Here is a 23,592-nt window from a genome sequence, read left to right as displayed (position 1 = left end):
GTTTATCTTGTAGTGAGTGAATATTGTCTCTGGCAGAAGCTGAACAAACAACAAGGAGAGTTTTATTGATAAAATAAGCTTTTGAAAGAAAGTGGGTCAGGAAATGTGTTCTCCTGGGTAGAACTCAACTCATCTACTTAAACTATGTTTCAGGCTTAAACACAGGATTACAGTCACAGCTTCTCTTAAGCTCTCTTCACTAAAAAAAAGTTGTTATATTTCAGTTTCTGTTACTTAGTTATGACAGGTGGTTCAGTTAAATACGGCACAGCTTCCTTCCCCGATCAATACCCTGGTTCATGAGCGAGGGGCACTATCCCCCAGCTCCCCCTCTCTAAGCAACCTCACTGCTGAGGTATTTCCAAAATGGCATAACAGACCCAGAGGATCCCTCCCCCCCCCCCCCGTGACTGGCTTGGGGGGTCCTCTCTCCCTGAAAAACTGCCCCCTCCTGACTGGAAGGAGACCCAGGGAAGCCTGAATCCCCCAGGATCTGCTTCTCCTGCCTCAAGAGTCAGCCTGTTATGTACTGAAGTTCTCACCCTGGGCCAGCAGGGGGATACTGTAGCTAGTTTTCACTCAGGTCCACGTCAGTTATTTTAGGCGGGAAACCCTGGGTTGTTGTTGCTACAATGTTGACAGCCGGCTCCTATAAACGCAGGCCGGCTGAGTTGTTTGCTGTTCAGTTCTGTTCCAGCTTACAAAATAAAGAGCTGCTTTGGAGAAATCGCTGTGTCGTCTGCCATGTCTACCCAGTATTCAACACAGCCCTCCCAGGACACCAGTTTGTAGACCTTCCCCAGACTCCCAACCGGGTCTCCCTCTCCAAGGTGGGAGGGTCTTTCATTTCTCAGGGAGGGTGTTCAACTTAGACCAGAACGAGTTCTCCCCCAGTCAAATCCTATCCTCCTCTCCAACTCCCACCTCAAAACAATCCCTCTTCATCTTCTCTCATATCAAACACTATCTAACTCTCTCCCTCAGAAATGGCTCCTTTTATTTTCCCGCCAAAAGTGCTGTTGTCCAATCAGAGAGAGGTTCCATCCCTCTGGTGGAATTTCTGGGGGACTGAATGACCAGACTCTGGTCACCCATCACACTTCTGCCTTCACAGGTCAGCTGTAGGAAATTTCTGAGCCTGATCACAACCATCAGATCTACTAAAGGTTATTACTTTGTAAGGAAAACTTCAGGAACCTGGAATCTCCATGTATCTACATCACCTTGGGTTTCACAATATGGCAGTTCTAAGAGCAGAGGTGGGGAAAGCAGGCGTTTGCCTGTGAGAGGAAGAGTTTTGGGCTCCTTGTGAAAGGGGATTCCAGGAACCAGGAACCACTTCAGACAAGGCCTTTCCCAGGATGGAAAGTGAGGGAAATCCCTTTTGAAATAGTTTATTCCAGGATTTACGATACGGAGTAAGAATGTCCTTCCAAACCACCCCTCAATGGCTCATGGCCAGGGGAAGGAATAACACCTCAAGGAAAAACACAGCCAAGAGACAAGAAAATTCAACGTCCGGAAGGGACCCAGTTTATTGAGAGATAAGCTGTTGCAATAGCTCCAGGTACTCAAAACCAGAGGTTCATTTTAGCACAATTCTGAGGGGTTTTTTGAGAAAGGTACAGGCATTAGCTCATATAGAAGTTATACATGTAGGAGAAAGTCACAGGTCAGGGAGCTAAAACGGTTCTTCTGTCCATTATTTTGGGTATCCTGGTGTCTTGCTGTCTTAGGATTTACATTTCATTCATTTATTGTCCAGACCTTTAGAAGGTCCTTAGCTTACCATTCCAATAGCTCCCAACGCCTGGGAAGAAGACTCAAGAGAAGAAGAGTCGGTTACATAAAATTTCTATTTCTAAACTTTTTAAACAGTTGTTCGAAAGATAATTGGGTGGAAGTCGGGGTTGAGAAGTCCACGTAGCCTAGAAATTATTAGAGCACTGAGACAGAGCTTCCATCAGAGTAAGTAAGATGAAGGTATAACAAAGGTACATATGTTTCATTCACTGTTAAGTTGTATGAATTCTACCATATGCTAACCATATTGTAACTAATTTTACAACAGACACACCAGTTCAGTCTCGACTTGAGAGATTGCAAAACGTGGGGGCAGATCCAGAAGGCAGATCCAGCCCCCCCCCAAGAGAAACTGCAGCAACTGATCTAGAACACTCTTTCCCTCCAAGCCGTATTAATGGATCCTTCTCTAGGAGGACTTGGAGGAGCCACAGACCCTTGGGAAGGAGAGAGTAGCAAAGGGTGCCCCAGAGCCCCTCTGGAGAAGTTACTGACAGCACCCCAAACAGAATCACCCACCAAAGGCCATGTTTCTCTCTCTCCACCACCTTCTCTTCCCCCAGGGAGAGTAGCGGGGGAGAGGGGTCTCTTTCACACCCCCTCTGGACACCCCAGGAACCCCTTGCTTTCTTCATTCCTCTATTCCTGCTGCCACTGGAAATAATGTTTTATCTGAACATTGTGCCCATCAGAGAACCAAGGAAGAGGAAGGGTTGTAACACAATTAGTGAAACTATTATAAAAACTACAGAAGGGGTTTATGCACATAAGAAGATGGCCTCACTCTTTCTGTGTCTTATTTGTTCATTTAGTATAATTACAACAGGTATTATACGGTTGTTCGTATATGTCAGGGCTGGCTCCTGGTCCCAGCTCACAGAGGACCAACGCTGGCTGGTATTTATGTACAAAAGTCTTTATTGAAGTACAGTTTCCATTTCCACGCCGCAGCGCTCCAGCTCTACATCTGGGCTTTAGACCGGCGAAGCTCCATCTGAGTCTCCGCCCCCTGTACACCAGTTTAAGACTCTAGCTTTACTCCACCTCTTCTTTCTCCTCTGGGTCCTGCTGCCCTCCGGGGCCCCTGTCTCCCTGGATTCCTCTGAGGCTGACGATGACCCCCCTGACTCCTCCCGCTCTCTTCGGCGGGCTTTAGGACCTGGCTCTCTTCCCGGGCTGCCCACTGTGCCTCCCTCCTGTACATTTGAACTTGGCGCGCGCGCGCGTTTAACTTTCCTGATGACCGTTTCCTCACTCCCCGACGGAGGTGTGGTCAATCCTGCCTCATGTTCTCCCGCTGGCAGCGCTCCACCTGATCCCGATGCCTGGGACTCCTCCCCCCTACTGCACTCTGGGGGGGACGTGGGCCCTGATTTCCAACTGCTACTCTCTGAGTCCCCTCTCCCCCCTTCTTCCCGAGGTGTCCCCCTGGGCACTCCCCTTGCCCTGACCATGGGAGCTCCTTTCTGTGAATCGTCCGATTCACTGGAAAGACTCAGAGACCTCGGATCGCTGTCATCGCTGACATTTCCTTCGGACTCCTCCCCTTCACTCTCCATTTCCTCCTTATCCTGTGCCTCTGCTCCTGAACCCCTGACAGTATACTACAAATTTAAATAGCCCTGCTTCCAAAGCATCACAACTTTCACCCTGTAATTTCCACAATGCTCTATTAGCAGCCCCAAAACACCAACATTTCCAACTCTCTCTACCAAAGACTGAACTTCAGCCGACTCAAAGAGTATCAACATTGACCACCGGCATTGCAGGTTCACGCTCTCCGCAAACAGTTCATGACATATGATATTACTTTTACTATTGTGAAACATCGTTACTTGACTACATGGGTACAAATTTACATGCAGACACCAGAACTTCACATATACTCTATGCATCTAACGGCTGATGTATATTAAGATCTGCACTCCAACTGAAGATCCTTCCACACTGAATGAAGCTCTTTCCACATTCCATATAATTAAATGATTTCTCACTATCAGTAAAGCTCTTTGCACACACAAACCTCACATTCAAAGGCTTTTTCCCCTGGTGTGAATGTTCTCTGGTGTCTTTAAAATGTCCGCTTTGACCAAGGCTCTCTCCACACTCCTTACATTTAAATGGTTATTCTCTGGTGTGAGTTCGCTGATGTCTCTTAAGGTTTCCACTTTGACTGAAGCTTTTTCCACATTCCATACATTTAAATGGTTTCTCCTTTGTGTGAGTCTGTAGATGGCTTCTAAGGGTTCCACCATTATGGAAGCTCTTTCCACACTCCATACATTTAAATGGTTTCTCCTTTGTGTGAGTCTGTAGATGGCTTCTAAGTATTCCACCAACACGGAAGCTCTTTCCACACTCCATACATTTAAATGGTTTCTCCCCTGTGTGAATTCTTTGGTGGCTTTTATAATTTCCACTTTGACTGAAGCTCTTTCCACAGTCTATACAGTTATATGGGTTCTCCCCTGTATGAGTTCTTTGGTGCAGTCTAAGGTTTTTGGTTGAAGTGAAGCTCTTTCCACACTCCATACACTTATATGGTTTCTCCCCTGTGTGAGTTCGCTGATGTATTCTAAAGGTTACACTATGACGAAAACTCTTTCCACATTCCATACAGTTATATGGGTTCTCCCCTGTGTGAGTTCTTTGGTGCAGTCTAAGGAGTGAACTTTGACTGAAGCTCTTTCCACACTCCATACATTTAAATGGTTTCTCCCCTGTGTGAGTTTTCTGATGTCTTCTGAGGTATCCACTTAGACTGAAGCTCTTCCCACATTCCATACATTTAAATGGTTTCATCCCTGTGTGAGTTCGCTGATGTATTGTAAGGGTGTCCCTACGACCAAAGCTGTTTCCACATTCCATGCATTTGAATGGTTTCTCCCCTGTGTGAGTTTTCTGATGGATACTAAGGTTTGCACTGTGACTGAAGTTCTTTCCACATTCCATACATTTAAATGGTTTCATCCCTGTGTGAGTTCGCTGATGTATTGCAAGGGCGTCCCTACGACCAAAGCTGTTTCCACATTCCATGCATTTAAATGGTTTCTCCCCTGTGTGTGTTTTCTGATGTGTACTAAGGTTTCCACTTTGACTGAAGTTCTTTCCACACTCAACACATTTAAATGGTTTCTCCCCTGTGTGAGTTTTTTTATGGATTCTAAGTGCTCCACGCTGACTGAAGCTCTTTCCACACTCCATACATTTAATTGGTTTCTCTCCCTTGGGAGTTTGTTGATGTTTCCTATGAGTTTTGCTCCTGTTCAAGCTCTTTTTGCACTGCATAGCTTTAGATGGTTTCTCTTCTGTTGAGTTCATTATTGTAAACTCAGTGTACACACTGACAGAAGAACATTATGTACATTTTAACTTTGCCTTCATTATTCTCAATGAAATTGAAGATGTCTCCTCAGAATTTGGATCGCCTTCTCCTTTGGGGGGAAAGAAAACCATTTTAGGGTTTCAAGGAAGAGGGAAAAGGAACTTAACACAAAGTGAGTCTAATTACCACCGTCTTTTTTTTTTTTTTAAAGCATCTCCTAGATTCTCCCCTCTCTTCTCCATGTCTCCCTGAGGAAGTATGGCCAGGGAATGGAGCACCTGAACTCATGTCATTCTTGTAATATAGAACTATCCTTGTGGAAATTATCTGTCCAGGACTCTCTCACTTTCCTTTCTTCTTTGGGTGGGTGGCTAAGAGAATATGTGTGACACTGAAAAAGCTGAATTCTAAGGGGAAGACTTTCAGAGGAAAATATCCTTTGGAATAATATACCAATTTCATGTAAACTGTCAATTGGATTACAGAATTATGCATTTCCTAAATGTGGCCAAAAGACTGATACTGATAAATTAGAGGAATAAAGATATGTCCCCCCTTAATTTATTATTATTATTATTATTATTATTATTTTATATTATTCAAACCCCGGCCATCCGGCTGGGTTTCCCCAGTCCTCTGGGCAGCACCGAACAAAATATTAAAAACACGATAAAACAGCAAACATTGATTTCCGGTTGGTCCACAGAGCTGAGAAGAGACGGGACTCAGCCCTTAGGGGAGAGTTCAGCTCCTTGTGAGACAAAGGGGGAGTCTGCAAGGGCGCTGCAACCCCCCCAAAAAAACACTCAAAAAAGGATTATTGTGAGGCCAGCTGCACCATAAGGATGGGATGCAGGCAAGGCAGTCATGAGAGGATTCTTTATTCAACAGAATAGAATATATAGAAGATTCAGAGAAAAGAATAAAATGGAAATTTTAAATGAGATAATGGAAAATGAAAAAAGCTAGCTAAAAAGCCAAATGATATAATGATTAATCAAAATATTAAGCTATTACAAAGTCAATTTTCAACAATTGTGAATCAGGAAGTCGAATGGAAAATTAAAATGATGAAACAAAAGAACTTTGAATACGCAAATAAACCAGGAAAATGGCTAACATGGCAGATAAACAAAAGAAAATCTCAAAAGACAATTAATAAAATGAAAATTGGAGAGAAAGAACTAGAGAATCCGAAAGAAATAAGAAAAGGGTTTGTAAACTTCTACCGACAATTGTATAAAAAAGGTGGAAAAGAGAACATAGTCAAAATAGAAGAATTTTTAAAGAAGAATGCAACAAATCCCACAGAAAAGGACAGACTGAATGAATTAATAGAAGGGAAAGAAATTTTGAGAGCAAGAAAAGACTTAAAATCAGGAAAAGCACTAGGACTGGATGAATACTTGACGGCCATGAATGAAAAGCAGGCAGCCATAATATTTGTGGAAGCTGAGAAGGCCTTTGATAATATATTTGGGAACTTATGATTAAAAACTTAGAAATAATGGAAATGGGTCAATTGTTTAGGAGCACTTTAAAAGCAATATATTCAAGTCAAAGGGCAAAACCTATTGTGGATAATGTATTAACAGAAAATATTGAAATTACAAAAGGGACAAAACAAGGGTGTCCACTATCACCGTTGTTATTCATATCGCTTCTGGAATTCTCCTGAATAATCTAAGACTAGCAGAAGGAATTAAAAGAATATCAGTCAGAAGGAAAGAATATAAAGTAAAAGCCTTTATGGATGATTTAGTAATAACAATTGAACCAATAACAAGTCCGAAGGAAGTACTAGAAAAAAGTGAATAGTTTAGACAAGTAAATAAAAATAAAAAGTTTGTTTAAAATTTGGACAAAAAGATGGTGGACCAGTTGCAACAACAAACAGAAATAGGGGTGGTAAAGAAAGTGAAATACCTAAGAATATTGTTAACCCCCCAAAATATAAATTGATATCAAGACAACCACAACCAGGTATGGATTAAGATTAAGAGAGATTTGGAAGTGTGGGGAAGGATGAAATTATCACTTTGGGGAAGGATATCAGTTATAAAAATGATTTTGTGCTATCAAAAATGTTATTTTTCTTTCAGTCAATTGATGGAGTACAGAGTATTAGCTAAGATGACCGGGAGAATTGGAGAACAGTGGGACCAAAAATTCCTGAAGGACTGGAGTAAATTTGTGAATTATTTGTAGGACAATGGTATTCAGTTGAATACGCTTGTAGGATAACAAGAAGTCTTGTGAAAAATGGAGATAAGAAATATTGTTAATCAAGGTTAAAAGATAGGATGTTAACATTTTGATTACATAAACAGTAGTAAAGACACAAATTGTAAACAGAAGAGAGAGATAGGGTGAAATCATTAGAAGGGAATGATGTAAGCCACTGGCTAAAAATAGCCAAGATGTGTAAGAGATGATAAGATGGATTGGAAAGTTTGGAAAGTTTATGTTAAAATTCATTAATAATAATAATAATTATTAAAAAATCAAACATCAAAAATTTCCCTAAACAGAGCTGCCTTCAGATCGATTGATGATGGATTGCTTATAGACGTAGACTTTGTTCGGATAAACAGAATGACATGTGGAATAAGTTCATAGAGAATATAGTAGATATCTAATAAACATATGTACAGTACGAGAATACTTAATATTATGGTATTATTTGAACTTCTCTCTCTTTTATCTGTTCTCACTTTGTTTTCTGTAACTGAAATTATTTCAGTCAGTTAGTTCCCAACAACCAGCATTCTTCTCCTTCCACCTTCAGAGGTATTATTCATCTTAATCCCAGGAGATGGGAATCACGGCTGGGGAGGGAGCTTTTGCCCTCAGGCCCTGCTGGTGAGTTTCTCCTGGGCTGGTGTCATGGTATTGCCAGAGAATGAAGGGGAGGAGCAGAGACAGGCAGAGGAAGAGGGGCAGGAAGTGGAGATTGAGGAAAGAAGGGAAAGCCAGGAGGTGGAACGGCTCACAGATGTTGAACCAGAGCCTCAACACCGTACCAGAAGTTCTGGCACAGACAGTGAAACAATGCCTGTTCCGTCTGCCAAAGAAAGGAGAGTGTTAAAGAGGAGGGAACAGAAGCATCAGGGGAAACTTCCCCGCCTTTGCTGTTGGAGAGGGGCGGGCATAAGTCACTCCCAGAATCTGAGCCGGAGGATTCGGACGCCTGATTGTAACGTGCTGCTTGTACATATGTAAAATAAAGACTGTGTATACGTATCTCTGAGTGAGCAGAGGCATTTCTTGCGAAGAGCATTCACAAGTCATCACAGCTGGTCACTCTGAGAACAGGGTGCTGGAAAAGAGGGGCCCTCCTGTGTTGGGAATTAGTGTAAAAACTGGGCCAGTTGTTCTCAGAAGACCTCTATGTTCATTATCTGCATGAGGAGAGTTTTGGGGAGTTGCCCACCACCTGCAAGGTCAAAGAAATGAAGTCATTTGACCTGCACAGTTTTCCTGGAAATGGGAAGGTGTGAATTTAAGAGGAGATTCTGTGGACTGTGGCTTGCTCACTCGCACTTTCCATCTGGATTGTGACTGTTTCAGGACGGAGAGTGAAAGATTCTCTCTAAGGATTGCCTACACAAGGGCTCTGGTGCATGTTTATGGACTTATTTGCAACCACTCAGATGTAATTGGCCAGGACTAAGCCATTCTACTTGAAGTCTGGAATGTCATGTGGATTTATAGCTCTTCTTTGTGCATTGGTCTCCTATGCTCTGAATGCTGCTGTTTGTGTGAACTCTGCGGAGAGGCCAGTTTGGCGAAATGATATTGGACCCAAGTAGTCAGTGAATTATGAGCAGAATACCACAATTCCTTAATATCCTACAGATCTGGAAGGGCTCTTTCTATGTTCCCACACACTGAAATGTGACACAAAAAGATAGAGTCTCACAGAAAAGTACAGACCTCTCAATTTCTCCAGGACTCGTCTCCGTGTTTTTCTGCTTCAACGGAGATGAGGTCAGACTGGTATATCAGTGTCTCTCCTAACTGGAATAAATAAAACAGAAGTGATATTGATGTCCTATGTGACTGTTAAAAGTATTCAAAAATATTCATCTTTAGAAGCAAAGCCGAAAGTATCTGTTAGCCAATTAAAAGCTATGCCAATAAAGATATGATGGCACTTGTTTTTGTGGGCAGCAGTCCGATGATGTAGACAAATAAACTAATTTCACCATTAACCTGTGAGCCTCTTTGTAGATTTTGCAGGTTTACTTCAGAAACTGTACCAAGGATGTACCACAAGCATTAGAGCAAGAAAAGTTACAGGTGGACAAAATCACAGGATTCTTAGAACAGTTTCAGGTTAAGAACGGACCTCTGAACATTGCTACTTACTGTGATAGGTTCCTTCTCTGCAGGGAGGAAGTGGGTCTCGTGTGAATTGTCAACACCCCCCTCTCCCCTTGAAGGAAGTCAAACTTTCCAGATGGGCAAGCTAACCCTCTCATCAGCTCAATTTGCGCTTAAGCAGGTAACTGTATAGCAAGAACAACAGAACAGGAAGAAAAAGGAAGACAACTTCTTAGGATAAAGGAACTCAGTGGTCCACAGTTACTCTGGAGAACATCCTAAAGGCCCCTGCAAGGTAGTCCAGGTAAAGAAGAGAAGAAAACCCAGGTAAGGGTGGAAATGAAAGAGAAGGGAGAAGGAGACACAGGAGGATTCTGGACACTTGGGTGGGGGAGTCCCAACCCCCAGGACAACCCTTGTTTCTCTGAATCTGATGGTCTCCCCCTCCACAGAGAGTGAAAAGGCCGCAGGAAGAGAAGAGAGGAAAGAGGAGACAGGAGACGAAGGAGGAGAAAGGGAAGAAGAAAGGAAGATCCCTTCCGAAACGGCGTTCCTGACTTTTCTCTTCTGCCCTCCCTGGAGCTCTCATGCAGCTGACCTGGCCAGGGGGTTGCTCTGCCCACCAGGTCTGCCCTCTTGAAATATGGACCTCCTGCCAGCACAGAGGTGGGCCAGGACCACCCACGCGGGACCCCCCTCCTGCAATAAACTCGAAGCGTGAGCGAGGGGAAAAGTTTCCGGTAACTTAAGGGAGGGGATTCTCCTCCCAGGATCTTCCTGCCTTTTCTCTCCAGTGGCTGGACTTGGGAGAAAGAAGCGTCCTGCCTCCGGAGCCCCCAGCGTCTAGTCAGAGCATATGGCGGGAGGGGGGAGAATCCGCTTCCTGGCAATAAGTGGCTGGGGAAATGGGACCCCCCCCCTTTTCAGGATTCCTTCCTGTCCTTCTCCCCGAGGCAGATTTCTTGGCAAGGCAGGGAAAAGGCAAGGCAGCCCCTCCGGGGATTCCCCCTCCAACATCCAAGATGGAGACATCTCTTCCAAAAGGCCACGTGCATCTCTCTCTGTTCGGCTGGGCTCCCCCCCCCCCCGCCATGGATGCTCCCATTGATCACTCAGCCCCCCAACTTCCTCTGCCCTCCTCTCTCCATCCTTGAGTCTCCCCTGCGCCCAGAAACCCCCCCCCCCATGGCACCAATCAACCCTCGCCCTGCGCGCCCAATATCTCCCGAGCGCGCCCACCTCTCCATCCGGAGGGGCCTCGCAAGACGAGCCACGGAGGGGGGGGAGACAGAAGGAAGGGGGGTCTCTATCCAGGCCTCTCTCTCGCCCCTTCACCCTTCCATGGACTCCCTCTATCCCCCCAGGAACAAATCTGCGTGGCGGGGGTGCTTCAAAGCAGAAGGCGCCACGGAAACCCTGCCAGGACTTCCTCTGCAGAAAAGCCCCCTGCACCCCCCCCCCCGTGCATATCCCATAGCCAAGTGTAATGGGGGGGGGTGATCTCTTGTGTTGGAGGGGCCTCATCGTCCCATGTAAGATCTGGGTTTGGGAGGGGGGATAAGGAGGGGGTCTTTGTCCTTTCCTCCCCCTCCCCATTTCACCCCCCCCTTCCCCATGGCTGCATCTTTACCCCTTTGTCCCCTCTTCTGCCCCTCCGCCTCCCTTGCTCGCTCTTCCGATGTCTTTTCCTGCAACAGAAAGAGCAGGGCGGGAGGAGTTGGTCCAGCGACGCCCCCCCCCCCTTTCTAAAGCCCCTCCCGAGGCTCCTTTTTCCCGCCTGCCCGGAAACGTCCGGCCCATAGAGCTATGGGGCAGAGCAGCCCTTGCCGGTGCTCGGATGGGAACCGGCACTGAGGATTTTCCCAGGGGTTGCATGGGAAGTGCTTGGGGGGGGGTCAGGCGGGGGTGCCTCTCTATCTCCTCTCTATGATAGAGGGGGGGGGCTGTTCTTCCCTGTTCAGTTCTTCCTATACTGGACGCTCTGGCATCCTGCATCTCACCTCAGCCCGCAAAGCCCCTTTCCTGTGGTTACACCAAGCCTGCAAGCAAACTCTGCCCATGGCCAGAGAATACTGCACGAAATCCCACCACACTTTATCACTTCTAGTTTGCTAAAACTCCTTTCATTTGAGGCAACAGAAACTGGAATTGTATGGAGGATTTTCAAAACTGCGGTTATGCCTGGGGATTGCATCTTGAATACCATTTTGGAAGACTGAAGGTGCAGCCTTGTTTGCTTTGCAAGGATTAAAAACTTCAAGAATGAGTACTTTACCCAGTTACCTTGGAGGAGGTTCCACTGAATTCATTGGGATAGGTCAGTTAGCAGAGCACGAGAGTCCTAATCTCAGGGTTGTGGGTTCAAGTCTCACATTGGGCACAAAGATTCCTGCATTGCGGAGGGGTTGGACTAGATGACCCTCAGGGGTCCTTTCCAACTCTGCAGTTCTCTGATTAACCGCCAGTCAAGAATGTGGCTGACTCACCCCACTAACTGCCCCCCTTTAAATAGAGTGTGCACACCTAACAGTACACCAACCTCAAAGATCTCACCAATTTACCACAGTTTTTCTTGTAGTGAGTGAATAGAGATTCAGACAGAAGTTGAACAAACAACCATGAAAGTTTTATTAACAAAAAAGAAGTTTGTGAAAGAAAGTGGGTCAGGAAATGTGTTTTCCTTGGTAGAAGTCAACTTATTTACATAAAATATAAGCTGCCTCAGGCTTAAACACAGTGTTACTTAACCTCTCTTTGCTCAAATATCAGTTGTTATATTTCAGTTTCTGTTACTTAGTTATGTCAGGTGGTTCCATTAAATACTGATAATACAACACATCTTCCTTCCCCCATCAATGCCCTGGTTCATGAGCGAGGGGCATTTTTCCTCAGCCCCCCCCTTCTCTCTAAGCACTGCTGAGGTAATTCCAAAATGGCTTAACAGACCCAGGGGATCCCCTCCCCCTTGTGACTGGCTTGGGGGTCCTCTAACCCTAGAAGAACTGCCCCATCCTGACTGGAAGGAGACCCAGGGAAGCCTAAATTCCCCCAGGATCTGCTTCTCCAGCCCTCCTAGGACACTCCTGTCTTTAGACCAGGCATCCCCAAACTAGGCCCTCCAGATGTTTTGGGATTACAATTCGCATCATCCCTGACCACTGGTCCTGTTAGCTAGGGATGATGAGAGTTGTAGTCCCAAAACATATGGAGGGCGGAGTTTGGGGGTGCCGGCTGTAGACCTTCCCCAGACCCTCAACTGGGTCTCCCCATCCAAGCTGGGAGGGTCTTTCCTCTGGCTATGGACAGTCTCCTCAGGGTGGGCCTACAACTCAAACCAGAACCAGTTCTCCCTCAGGAAAATCCTATCCTCCTCCCTAACTCCCATCCACAAACAATCCCTCTCCATCTTCTCTCAAATCAAACTCCCTCAGAAACGGCTCCTTTTATTTTCCCTCCAAAAGTGCTGTTGTCCAATCAGAGAGAGGCTCCATCCCTCTGCTGGAATTTCAGGGGGACTGAATGACCAGACTCTGGTCCGGCTCTGCCGTCCGTCCGTCACACTTCTGCCTGACAACAACCAGTACAGATCAGCTGTTGGAAATTTCGGTCCCTGATCACAACCACCAGACCTACTAAAGGGCAATACTTTCAGAGGAAAACCTCAGGATTTGGGAATCCCCACATACCTACATTGCCTGAGGTTTCACGTTATGGCTGTTCTAAGAGCAGAGGTGGCAAAACAGGAGTTTTCCTCTGAGAGGAAGAGAGTTTGGGGCTACTTTGTGAAAGTTCATTCCAGAAACTAGGAGCCACTTTGGAAAAGGCCTTTACCAGGAATGAACAGGGTGAGGAAAATCTGACTGTGGAGGCAAATTCTGGATCCATACATCCTTCCACAGTGGGGATCTGAGGCATAGCTAGGGGTCAGGGGCAATGAGCGCCGCACCACAGGGAGCGGCACTACGCCTGAGCCATGCGTCTCTCCTGGGAGTGATATGATGACTTGGGCGCATAATAATAATAATAATAATAATAATAATAATTGTTATTTATACCCCGCCCTCCCCAGCCAAAGCTGGGCTCAGGGCGGCTAACAACAATCAAAATAATCCAACATTTTAAAAACCTTTCATTATAAAAATTAATTAAAATCAAATTGATGGCAACCAGCAAGCAAGACCCTGTGCAGATTGCCAGAGGAGGGGGTCAGGCTGCGCCCTGACCAAAGGCCTGGTGGAACAGCTCTGTCTTACAGGCCCTGCGGAAAGATGTCAAGTCCCGCAGGGCCCTAGTCTCTTGTGACAGAGCGTTCCACCAGATTGGAGCCACAGCCGAGAAAGCCCTGGCTCTAGTTGAGGCCAGCCTAACCTCTCCGAGGCCTGGGACCTTCAGGATGTTTTTATTTGCAGACCGTAGGTTTCTCTGTGGGGCATACCAGGAGAGGCGGTCCCGTAGGTACGAGGGTCCTAGGCCGTATAGGGCTTTAAAGGTTAAAACCAGCACCTTAAACCTGATCCTGTACTCCACCGGGAGCCAGTGCAGCTGGTATAGTACTGGATGAATGTGATCTCGCAGCGACAACCCCATAAGGAGTCTCGCATGCAGGCTCCGCGCTGCCCACAAAAAGCAATGTGGGTCTGCTGGGTGTTGGAGCAGAACGGGCGTCAGGCGCTGATATTCTGGTGCGCCTGGCACAAGCCCCACCGCCCTGGGTGTCCAAGCGGCTAGCTGCACCACTGTTGGGGACTTAGGTTTCCAGGTGGGAGTCAATTGTGGTAAGGTTTTGCCAAACGTGCTTTCCTCTTAGAACCCCCCCCCCCTTTGTCATGGTTTTGATCACCTTTAAAGTCCATGACACCTTTGCTAAAGGCTGTTCTCCCATTGGAGCACTCACAGGTCAGAGTTTCCCGATTGTCGGTGTTTATACTACATTCTCTCAAAGGTTAATGTCCAGGGGAGGGAATAACACCTCAAAGAAAAACACAGCCAAGAGATAGAAAAACTCAACATCAGGAAGGGACCCAGTTTATTTTGAGATAAGCTATTGCAATAGTGTCAGTGACTCCAAGTCAGGAGTTCATTTTAAAACAGTTTTGAAAGAAATGTACAGGCATTAGCTCATAGAAGTTATACATGAAAGGGAAGGTCACAGGCCAGGGAGCTAAAACTCTTTTTCTGTCCGTTATCTTGGGTGTCCAGGTGTCTTGGAATCTTAGGATTTATATTTCACTCACTTTTTGTCCACCTACCAATCCTTAGCATTCCATTCCCATAGCTTCCTATGCCTGGAAAACTCAAGGTGAGGACAGTCGGTCACATAAAAGTGCTATTTCTAAAACGATTTAAACAGTTGTTAGAATGATAAGGGTATGGGAGTCGGGAATTCAGAAGTCCACATAGCATAAAAATTCTTACATTACATAGAGTCCATCACAGAGAGTAGTTGCAGATACAGTGGTACCTCAGGTTACATACGCTTCAGGTTACATACGCTTCAGGTCACAGACTCCACTAACACAGAAATATTACCTCGGGTTAAGAACTTTGCTTCAGGATGAGAACAGAAATCACGTGGCGGTGGCGCAGCAGCAGGAGGATACCCCATTACCTAAGGTGGTGCTTCAAGTTAAGAACAGCTTCAGGTTAAGAACGGACCTCCTGAACAAATTAAGTACGTAACCAGAGGTACCACTGTATTACAAAAATACATACATTTCATTCAGTGCTAAATTATATGAAATCTATTGTTTCCTGGTTAAATGGGTTAACTAACAGCCTCCGGCCCAACATGATCCAAGGGGAAAGGGAGATTCGTGTCCACCTCCATCACCCTGCCTGCTTCAAGCTGCTACTTGAGTGGCTCTGACCATGACAGTCTCAGATCTCCTGAGGCACAGATGTGCAGCCCACCCATAGAGAGGAGGGCCTGGGGGCTGGGGCTCAAAGCTTTCTTTAATCCTTTATTCCTGCTGCCACAGGAGATAATGTTTTAACTGCACATTGAGTCCTTCAAATAAGCAAGAATGAGGAGGAGTTGTAGCACAATTATCAATAACAAAAACTATACAGGGGTTTCAACATTACTTTATGTACATAAGAAGATTACTTCACTCTTTCTGTGTCTTATATGTTCATTTAGTGTAATTACAGCAATAGGTGTTATACGGTTGTTCGTATACTACTAATTTAACCAACCCTGCTTCCAAAGCATCACAACTTTCACCCTCTAATTTCCAAAATGCTCTATTAGCAACCCCAAAACACCAACATTTCCAACTCTCTCACCTGAACACCAAACACCAGCCAACAAAAAGAGCATCAACATTCCCACCAGCATTGCAGATTCATGTTCTCCACAAACTGCAAGCAGTTCATGACCTATTATATTGCATTTACTACTGTGAGACATTACCTTCATTACTTTAATACATGGGTACAACTTTACATGCACACACCAGAACTTCACATATACTCTATGCATTTAACGGCTGGTGTATATAAGGATCTCCACTCCAACTGAAGCTCCTTCCACACTCCATGCATTTAAATGGTTTCTTCACATGTGGGTTCACTATTCTTCAGAGATGTTTTCACTCTGACTGAAGTCCTTTTCATACTCCATAAATTTAAATGGTTTCTCCCCGTGTGAATCCACTGCTGTTTTCTAAGTGCTCCACTCTTAGGGAAGCTCTTTTGCAAACACAACCGACACATATAAGTTCCTCCCCCCTGAGTGTGTTCGTTGATGTATCTTAAAATGTCCAAATCAACTGCTGCTCTTCCAGCACTCTATAAATGAGTTCATTGATGTATTTTAAAATGTCCCCTGACTGAAGCTCCATTCATTTAAATGGCTTCTCCCCTATGTGAGTTCTTTTGTGTGCTCCAAGGCTTCCACTTTGACTGAAGCTCTTTCCACACTCCATACATTTATATGGTTTCTCCCCTGTATGAGTTCGCTGATGGCTTCTGAGGTACCCACTATCAATGAAGCTCTTTCCACACTCCATACATTTAAATGGTTTCTCCCCTGTATGAGTTCGCTGATGTATTTTTAAATGTGTACTTTGACTATAGCTCTTTCCACACTCCATACATTTAAATGGTTTCTCCCCTGTATGAGTTCGTTGATGTAGTTTAAAATGTCCACTATTACGGAAGCTCTTTCCACACTTCTTGCATTTAAAGGGTTTCTCCCCTGTATGAGTTCGTCGATGTATTTTATAGTGTCCACTTTGACTGAAGCTTTTTCCACAATCCATACATTGAAATGGTTTCTCCCCTGTATGAGTTCGCTGATGGCTTTTGAGGTTCCCATTATCACTGAAGCTCTTTCCACACTCCATACATTTAAAGGGTTTCTCCCCTGTATGAGTTCGTTGATGTAGTCTAAGCTTACCGCATTCACTGAAGCTTTTTCCACAATCCATACATTTAAATGGTTTCTCCCCTGTGTGAGTTCGTTGATGTACTCTAAGGGCTACACTATGAGAAAAGCTCTTTCCACACTCCATACATTTAAATGGTTTCTCCCCTGTGTGAGTTCGGTGATGCATTTTAAGGGTTTCACTATGACTGAAGCTCTTTCCACACTCCATACATTTAAATGGTTTCTCCCCTGTGTGAATTCGTTGATGCATTTTAAGGGATCCACTTTGACTGAAGCTCTTTCCACACTCCATACAATTAAATGGTTTTTCCCCTGTGTGATGTCTTTGGTGTAGTCTAAGGTTTTTGGTTGAAGTGAAGCTTTTTCCACACACTATACATTTATATGGTTTCTCCCCTGTGTGAGTGCGTTGATGTATTGTAAGTTTTCCCTTTATAATGAAGCTCTTTCCACAGTGCATACATTTAAATGGTTTCTCCCCTGTGTGAGTTCGCTGATGTATTGTAAGGGTTACACTATGACCAAAGCTCTTTCCACACTCCATACATTTAAACGATTTCTCCCCTGTGTGAGTTCGCTGATGTATTTTATAGTGTTCACTTCGCCTGAAGCTCTTTCCACACTCCAAACATTTAAATGGTTTCTCACCTGTGTGAGTTCGCTGATGTATTTTGTAGTGTCCACTTTGACTGAAGCTCTTTCCACACTCCAAACATTTAAATGGTTTCTCTCCTGTGTGAGTTTGCTGATGTATTTTATAGTGTCCACTTTGACTGAAGCTCTTTCCACACTGCAGACATTTAAATGGTTTCTCCCCTGTGTGAGTTCGTTGATGTATTACAAGGCTTCTATTTATACTGAAGCTCTTTCCACACTCCATACATTTAAATGGTTTCTCCCCTGTATGAGTTCGTTGATGTATTGTAAGGCTTCCACTCTGACTAAAGCTCTTTCCACACTGCATACATTTAAATGACTTCTCTCCTGTGCCAGTTTGTTGATGTTTCTTAGGAGTTTCAATCCAGTTCAAGCTCTTTCCACTCTCCATAGTTTCAAATGTTTTGTCTACTGGGTGAGTTCATTGATGTTAACTTAAGTGCATACACTGGCTGAAGCATATTACACACATTTTAATGTTCTCTTCATTATTCCAAGTGAAATTGCAGGTGGCCTCTCAGAATTCTGAATGCCTTCTCTGTTGCTATTTGCGAGTGGAAGAAAAAAAATCCTGTTAGGGTTTCAAAGAAGAAAAAGGAACTTCTTAAAATTAAACATCACTGCCTAGGACCCTCGTACCTACGGGATCGCCTCTCCAGGTATGCCCCACGGAGAGCCTCAAGGTCCATAAATAGCAACACCCGGGCCCTAAGGAAGTTAGATTGGCTTCAACCAGAGCCAGGGGCTTTTCGACACTGGCTCCGGCCTGGTGGAACGCTCTGCCTCATGAGACCAGTGCCCTGCAGTATCTGATTTCTTTCCGCAGGGCCTGTAAGACAGAGTTGTTCCGCCTGGCCTTTGGCTTGGAGCCAATTTGATTCCCTCCCCCTCTTTTTTCCCCCTTTTTCCTTTCTCCTCCTGTGATGAGGCTGCATTTTAATATTTTAATGTTTCAATATTTTAATTGTTGTATTTTAATCTTGTTTTTAAGTTGTAATCATTCAACTTGTTTTTATTATTGCTTGTTAGCCGCCCTGAGCCCGGCCTTGGCTGGGGAGGGCGGGGTATAAATAAAAAATATCATCATCATCATCATCATCATCATCATTATATTCTCCCCTCTGCTCTGTCCAGGACTCTCTCACTTTCCTTTCTCCTTTAGGGTGGGTGGCCAAAGAATATGTGTGACAACAGTGAAGACTTTCAGAGGAAAATATCTTTTGGAATTATATACCGATTGCATGTAAGATATCAACTGGATTACAAAAGTTGATTATGCGCTTCCTAAATGTGCCCAAGAGACTGATATTGATGAATTGGAGGAATAAAGACAAGTTCCTCTTTAATTAAGATTAGTTGTTGTTTTTTCTACGCTGCCCATCTAGCCCCTCTGGGCGGCTTCCAACAGAATATTAAAAACACGATAAAACATCAAACATTAAAAACTTCCCTAAATAGGGCTGCCTTCAGATGGATTGATGATATGACAACACTTACTACGGATGAATGTATTACTTATATACGTAGACTTTGTTTGGATAAACATACTGACATTTGGAACGAGTTCATAGAGAACATAGTAGGTTTCTAATAACCATATATGCAGTATGAGAATACGGTAATATTATGGTATTTTTTGCACTTTCTCTCTCTCTTTTATTCCCCCCCTTTATTTTCTATAACTGAAATTATATTATTCAGATGTCTACATGTAAACCCTCCAGTAATGGGCATTGTCTATCTAGAGATCTGCACTGGCTCCCAGTACGTTTCCGAGCACAATTCAAAGTGTTGGTGCTGACCTTTAAAGCCCTAAATGGCCTTGGTCCTGTATACCTGAAGGGACGTCTCCACCCGCATCGTTCAGCCTGGACACTGAGATCCAGCACCGAGGGCCTTCTGGCGGTTCCCTCATTGCGAGAAGTGAGGTTACAGGAAACCAGACAGAGGGCCTTCTCGTAGTGGCGCCCGCCCTGTGGAACGCCCTCCCTTCAGATGTGAAGGAAATAAGCAGCTACCTTCTCTTTAAAAGACATCTGAAGGCAGCCCTGTTTAGGGAAGTTTTTAATAGTTAATGCTGTATTGTTTTTAACACTTGATTGGAAGCCACCCAGAGTGGCTGGGGAAACTCAAGTCAGATGGGCGTGGCATAAATATTAAATTATCATCATCATCATCATCATTGTGGGGCCTTTACCCTTGAAGCCCACCAGACTGTGAAAGTGCATACATCTATTCTCACTTGATGCCGATGGACAGTATCGCAGGTTGTAACTCATTCTACCAAAAACCAGAAGTAATGAAGATGATTTCAATATACAGTGGTGCCCCGCAAGACGAATGCCTCGCAAGACGGAAAACCCGCTAGACGAAAGGGTTTTCCGTTTTTCGATGCGCTTCCCTATGGGCTTGCTTTGCAAGACGAAAATGTCTTGCGAGTCTTGAGATTTTTTTTCGCTCCCCACCCCCTTTTTCTAAGCCGCTAAACCGCTAATAGCCTTTTAGCAGCTAATCCGTTAATCCCTTAAGCCTTTAATAGCCGCTAATAGCCGCTAAACCGCTAATAGCGCTAAGCCGCTAATAGGGTTGCTTCGCAAGACGAAAAAACCGCTAGACGAAGAGACTCGCGGAACGAATTAATTTCGTCTTGCGAGGCACCACTGTATAATTGATATATAAATCCCAAAAGCATTTTCACAGCATCCTCCATGTACCACAATTATTAGCACAGGTTAAAGGCTAATGAACATATTATGGCTCATGTTTTTGTGGGCTGTGTACACACCTGAAGGTGTTGAATGATTGGTTAAGGACCCTGTGCGAAAAGCTGGAAATGGACGGTCTCCCATGGTTTCAAGTTGGGGAAGAAATGGAAGCCCCCAGGTGAGGTCCCTCCCCTTTCTGTGTGAGACAAGGGTTAAGATCTACCTTTGAGACAGCGTTAGAAACTGATGTATGAAAGCTAGCAGCTAAAAGGCACCTTCCACTTAAGTTATGGGCACAACAACGGAATGTCTGGGCTGCAAAAAACAAATCCATGCTTCTTCTGCCTGCTCCCCTAATATTCTTAAGATGGTCTCTTCTCCAGAATTCAGAAAGTGGCTGGAAGTGGGGAGGCAGAAAAGGTCCTCCTTTCCTTCCACTCTGCAGTTTTAATCTGAAATCTTAGGTGCAGTACTGTGCCCAGAGCTCAGAAACTGCTCGTGCTAACGAAATTCCCTTTTGCAAAATTTGCCCAGAACAACGGGAGTTTCAAACGCTGCTTTGAGACAGGCTGACATTGTATTCTTTCTTTCTTTTTAAGATTAATTTTGTTTTGTTTTTTAATCATATGGTATTTTGAAAAAGTTTCCATGAAATTTTATGAAACAACAACAGAAAACACACACCCTTAAAGCCTTGGGGTGGGGAAATTTGACCACTCTTTTCAGGGGGGTGCAGGGAGGCAGATCCCACATCAAGTAAATAAATAAAAATACTTAACTGACCAATTGTGTCACAGACAATTCGGTTCTGCCCTGTCCCCCCCAAAATGTGCCCCCCTATAAATCCTGGCTACACCCATGCCCTCTGGACCCCCCCCCATAAGCCAGCGCCCAGGGTGGAGACATCTCCCACACCAAAGGCCACTTCGGTCTCTTACCTTTCTCTCTGCCAGTGCTCGGCTGTTCTTATCTTCCCAAAGGATGTTTCTATTCATTCCCCAGCCCCCCCCAACATCCACTGTCCCCCTACTTCCCGGAGTCTCCCCTGCGCCCTTGGACCGGCTCCCCCCTCGCCCTGCGCGCCCAAGGTCTCCCCAGCCATAGCTGTCAACGTTTCCCTTTTCAAAAGGGAAATTCCCTTATTCCGAATAGGATTCCTCGCAAGAAAAGGGAAAAGTTGACAGCTGTGCTCCTCTGCGTGCCATCCTCTCCACCTGGAGGGGCTTCGCAAGAAGAACACAGAGGGGGGATAAGCAGAAGAAGAAAGTGGGGGTGGGTCTCTATCCAGGCCCCTCTCGCTTCCTTAAACCCTTGCGTGGACCACGGTTCTCAACCTGTGGGTCCCCAGATGTTGTTGGACTACAAGTCCCATCATCCCTGAGCTCTGGCATTGCTAGCTAGGGGTGATGGGAGTTGTAGTTCAACAACATCTGGGGACCCACAGGTTGAGAAAGGCTGGCTCCCGGCAGATGAAACTGATGGACTATATGGAAATGGCGGAAATGACCGGCAGAATCCGAGACCAGGGAGAAGAGTCGATGGAAGAAGATTGGAAAAAATTTAAAGTATATTTACAAAAATATTGTAAAATTAATGAATGTTAGAAGTATATTGGAATGAAGTTATACGGTTTTAGCAGAAGGGTTATCAAGAATGATATGAACAGTAAGTGTTAATGCGTTAAATTGGGAAATTGAAAATTAAATTGTATTATGATAAATTAAGGATTAAATTGAAGAAGAGGGAAAGGATTTGTTGAATTAGATAACTTGAACTAGAATACAAAAAAGGGAGGTGTGAGGAAGTCGAGGAAATAAGCTAATGAAAGATGTGGATATAAACTTTGGATGTGTGTTTTTACTTTTGTTTTTCTTTTTTCTATGTTGTATTGTTTTTATCTCAGTTTCTATTGTGGATGTATTGTCTGTTGAATTTGTGTATTGCTTTTTTCTTTTTCTTATTCTTTATTGTCTTTCTTGTTATAAGTATAAAATACCCAATAAAATTTTATTAAAAAAAAAAAAAGAGAAAGGCTGGCTCCGTCTCTAGCGCCAGCAGGGCCCCACGCGAGACGGATGCCCCTATCGCTACACGCGCGGAGCCCGGAGCGCCCCAGGGATCCCTGCCGCGGAGAAACCGGAATCCGCAGCGTCGGCGTCACGTCCGAGGCCTGGGTTCAAACACAGCCCAACTTGGGGACGGGGGGGCTCCTGCAAGGATCCCCTAATGGTGGGCACCGAATTTCAATTCCAGCACAGGCGCCAGAAAGGGGAGTGCAGGGCAGCTGAGCATCTCTTGCCCCCCCCCCCCAGGAAAACGCGTATGGGGGGGGGGGGTTGCACGAAAAGACATCGTGCAATGGAAACCCTGCAAATGTTGGGTTTGCAGCTGTATCGCATAGATCCAGGCCCCTGGTTTTTTTGGGGGGAGGGGGGTCTCTTTACCGCCCCCCCTTGCAGCATCCTTACCTCTTTGTCTTCTCCGGCCACCCCGCTTCCTTTGTTCGCTATTCCGATTACCTTCCTTGCAATATGAACGCGGAAGGAGGGTGTTTTTTCCACTGATACTCCTCCCCCCCCCCCTTTTAAGACCTCCCTCTGCTCCCTGCGCTCGGATGGGAGTCGGACGTGACGGCGCTGCCTTTTGCCTCTTCCTCTTTGGCCTCCGTTGGGAAATTGCAGCACGCCCCCCCCCCCCCCATAGCTGTCAACTTTTTCCTTTCCTTAAGGGAAATTCCCTTATTCCCAATAGGATTCCTCGCAGGAAAAGGGAAAAGTTGACAGCTATGTCCCCCCCTCCACGCTCCATTTACCGTGGGGGCAATTGCTGCAGGCTGATCGAGATTAAAATTGGGTGCTGGGTGGGTGGGGGAAGTACCCCCCTCACCCCAGTAAAGCAGCTCCCCCCCGCACTCTGCACATGGTTGGAGTCGGACGAAAATGGGGGTGGGGGGGTTGCCCTCTTTTAGCGTCGGAGATCGAACCTGGGGCTTCCCTATACTTGCAAAGCATCTCCTCTGTCATTGAGCTGCCCCCCCCGCAAAGGAACTGACTTTGACCCCTCCAGCAAAACGGGCAGAAGAACACCACCGGCCTACTTTGCAGGGCGACACTCCCCTTGGAAAATGGGTGTCACAGTGGCGGGATCCCGCCCCCCCCCCCAATTAACAGAGATAAATGTAAACCTGTGTAACCTTCAGGTCCAGGAGTAGTTTTTCCAGAGGTGGGGGCTGTGGGTGGCTCTCTTTCCGTGCCGCTACCGGGGATCGAACCTGAGACCTGCTCACAAAAGAAATGGCGATTTTTGTTTGCAGGGAGGGGGAGGGCGGATCTCCTGCCAGTCCTCCCCCCCTCCCAGGGTCAATGAGCTCCGCTTCCTAGAGAGGC

General features: G+C 45.4%; 3 protein-coding genes and 1 long non-coding RNA gene across 8 annotated transcripts in view; 1 reads left to right on the top strand and 3 right to left on the bottom strand.

The window, feature by feature from the left end:
* LOC310670699 (uncharacterized protein) overlaps positions 1-10,713 on the bottom strand; it is a 93,004-nt gene extending 82,291 nt beyond the window's left edge. Inside the window, exon 1 of the mRNA XM_083426390.1 lies at positions 10,694-10,713. The gene's annotated coding sequence lies outside the window, so the exon portion shown is untranslated. The remainder of the gene's footprint in view (positions 1-10,693) is intronic.
* LOC310671161 overlaps positions 1-23,592 on the top strand; it is a 38,528-nt gene that overhangs the window by 6,735 nt on the left and 8,201 nt on the right. The window lies entirely within an intron of this gene.
* Positions 3,457-23,571, bottom strand: LOC310670689 (uncharacterized protein). 4 transcript variants are annotated; one of them, XM_083426362.1, is made up of 5 exons: positions 23,400-23,571; positions 11,085-11,142; positions 9,500-9,639; positions 9,065-9,148; positions 3,457-5,237 (listed from the first exon to the last, which is right to left on the bottom strand). In XM_083426362.1, exon 5 carries the CDS (start codon positions 5,122-5,124, stop codon positions 3,928-3,930), a length of 1,197 nt encoding a protein of 398 aa, XP_083282488.1. In that variant the 5' UTR covers positions 5,125-5,237; positions 9,065-9,148; positions 9,500-9,639; positions 11,085-11,142; positions 23,400-23,571; the 3' UTR covers positions 3,457-3,927. The 4 variants fall into 4 exon arrangements, with proteins under 4 accessions (XP_083282488.1, XP_083282490.1, XP_083282487.1 ...); XM_083426364.1 differs by lacking the exon at positions 9,065-9,148; XM_083426361.1 differs by lacking the exon at positions 9,500-9,639.
* On the bottom strand, positions 14,467-22,839 carry LOC310670482 (uncharacterized protein). 2 transcript variants are annotated; one of them, XM_083425905.1, is made up of 2 exons: positions 22,675-22,839; positions 14,467-18,045 (listed from the first exon to the last, which is right to left on the bottom strand). In XM_083425905.1, exon 2 carries the CDS (start codon positions 17,890-17,892, stop codon positions 16,297-16,299), a length of 1,596 nt encoding a protein of 531 aa, XP_083282031.1. In that variant the 5' UTR covers positions 17,893-18,045; positions 22,675-22,839; the 3' UTR covers positions 14,467-16,296. The 2 variants fall into 2 exon arrangements, with proteins under 2 accessions (XP_083282031.1, XP_083282030.1); XM_083425904.1 differs by having other exon boundaries at positions 14,467-18,072; positions 22,675-22,770.

Source organism: Podarcis tiliguerta (genome assembly GCF_965153285.1).
Source record: "Podarcis tiliguerta genome assembly, chromosome: 2".
In the NCBI taxonomy this organism is placed as follows: Eukaryota; Metazoa; Chordata; class Lepidosauria; order Squamata; family Lacertidae; genus Podarcis; species Podarcis tiliguerta.
This window is presented reverse-complemented; position numbering and strand designations above follow the sequence as displayed.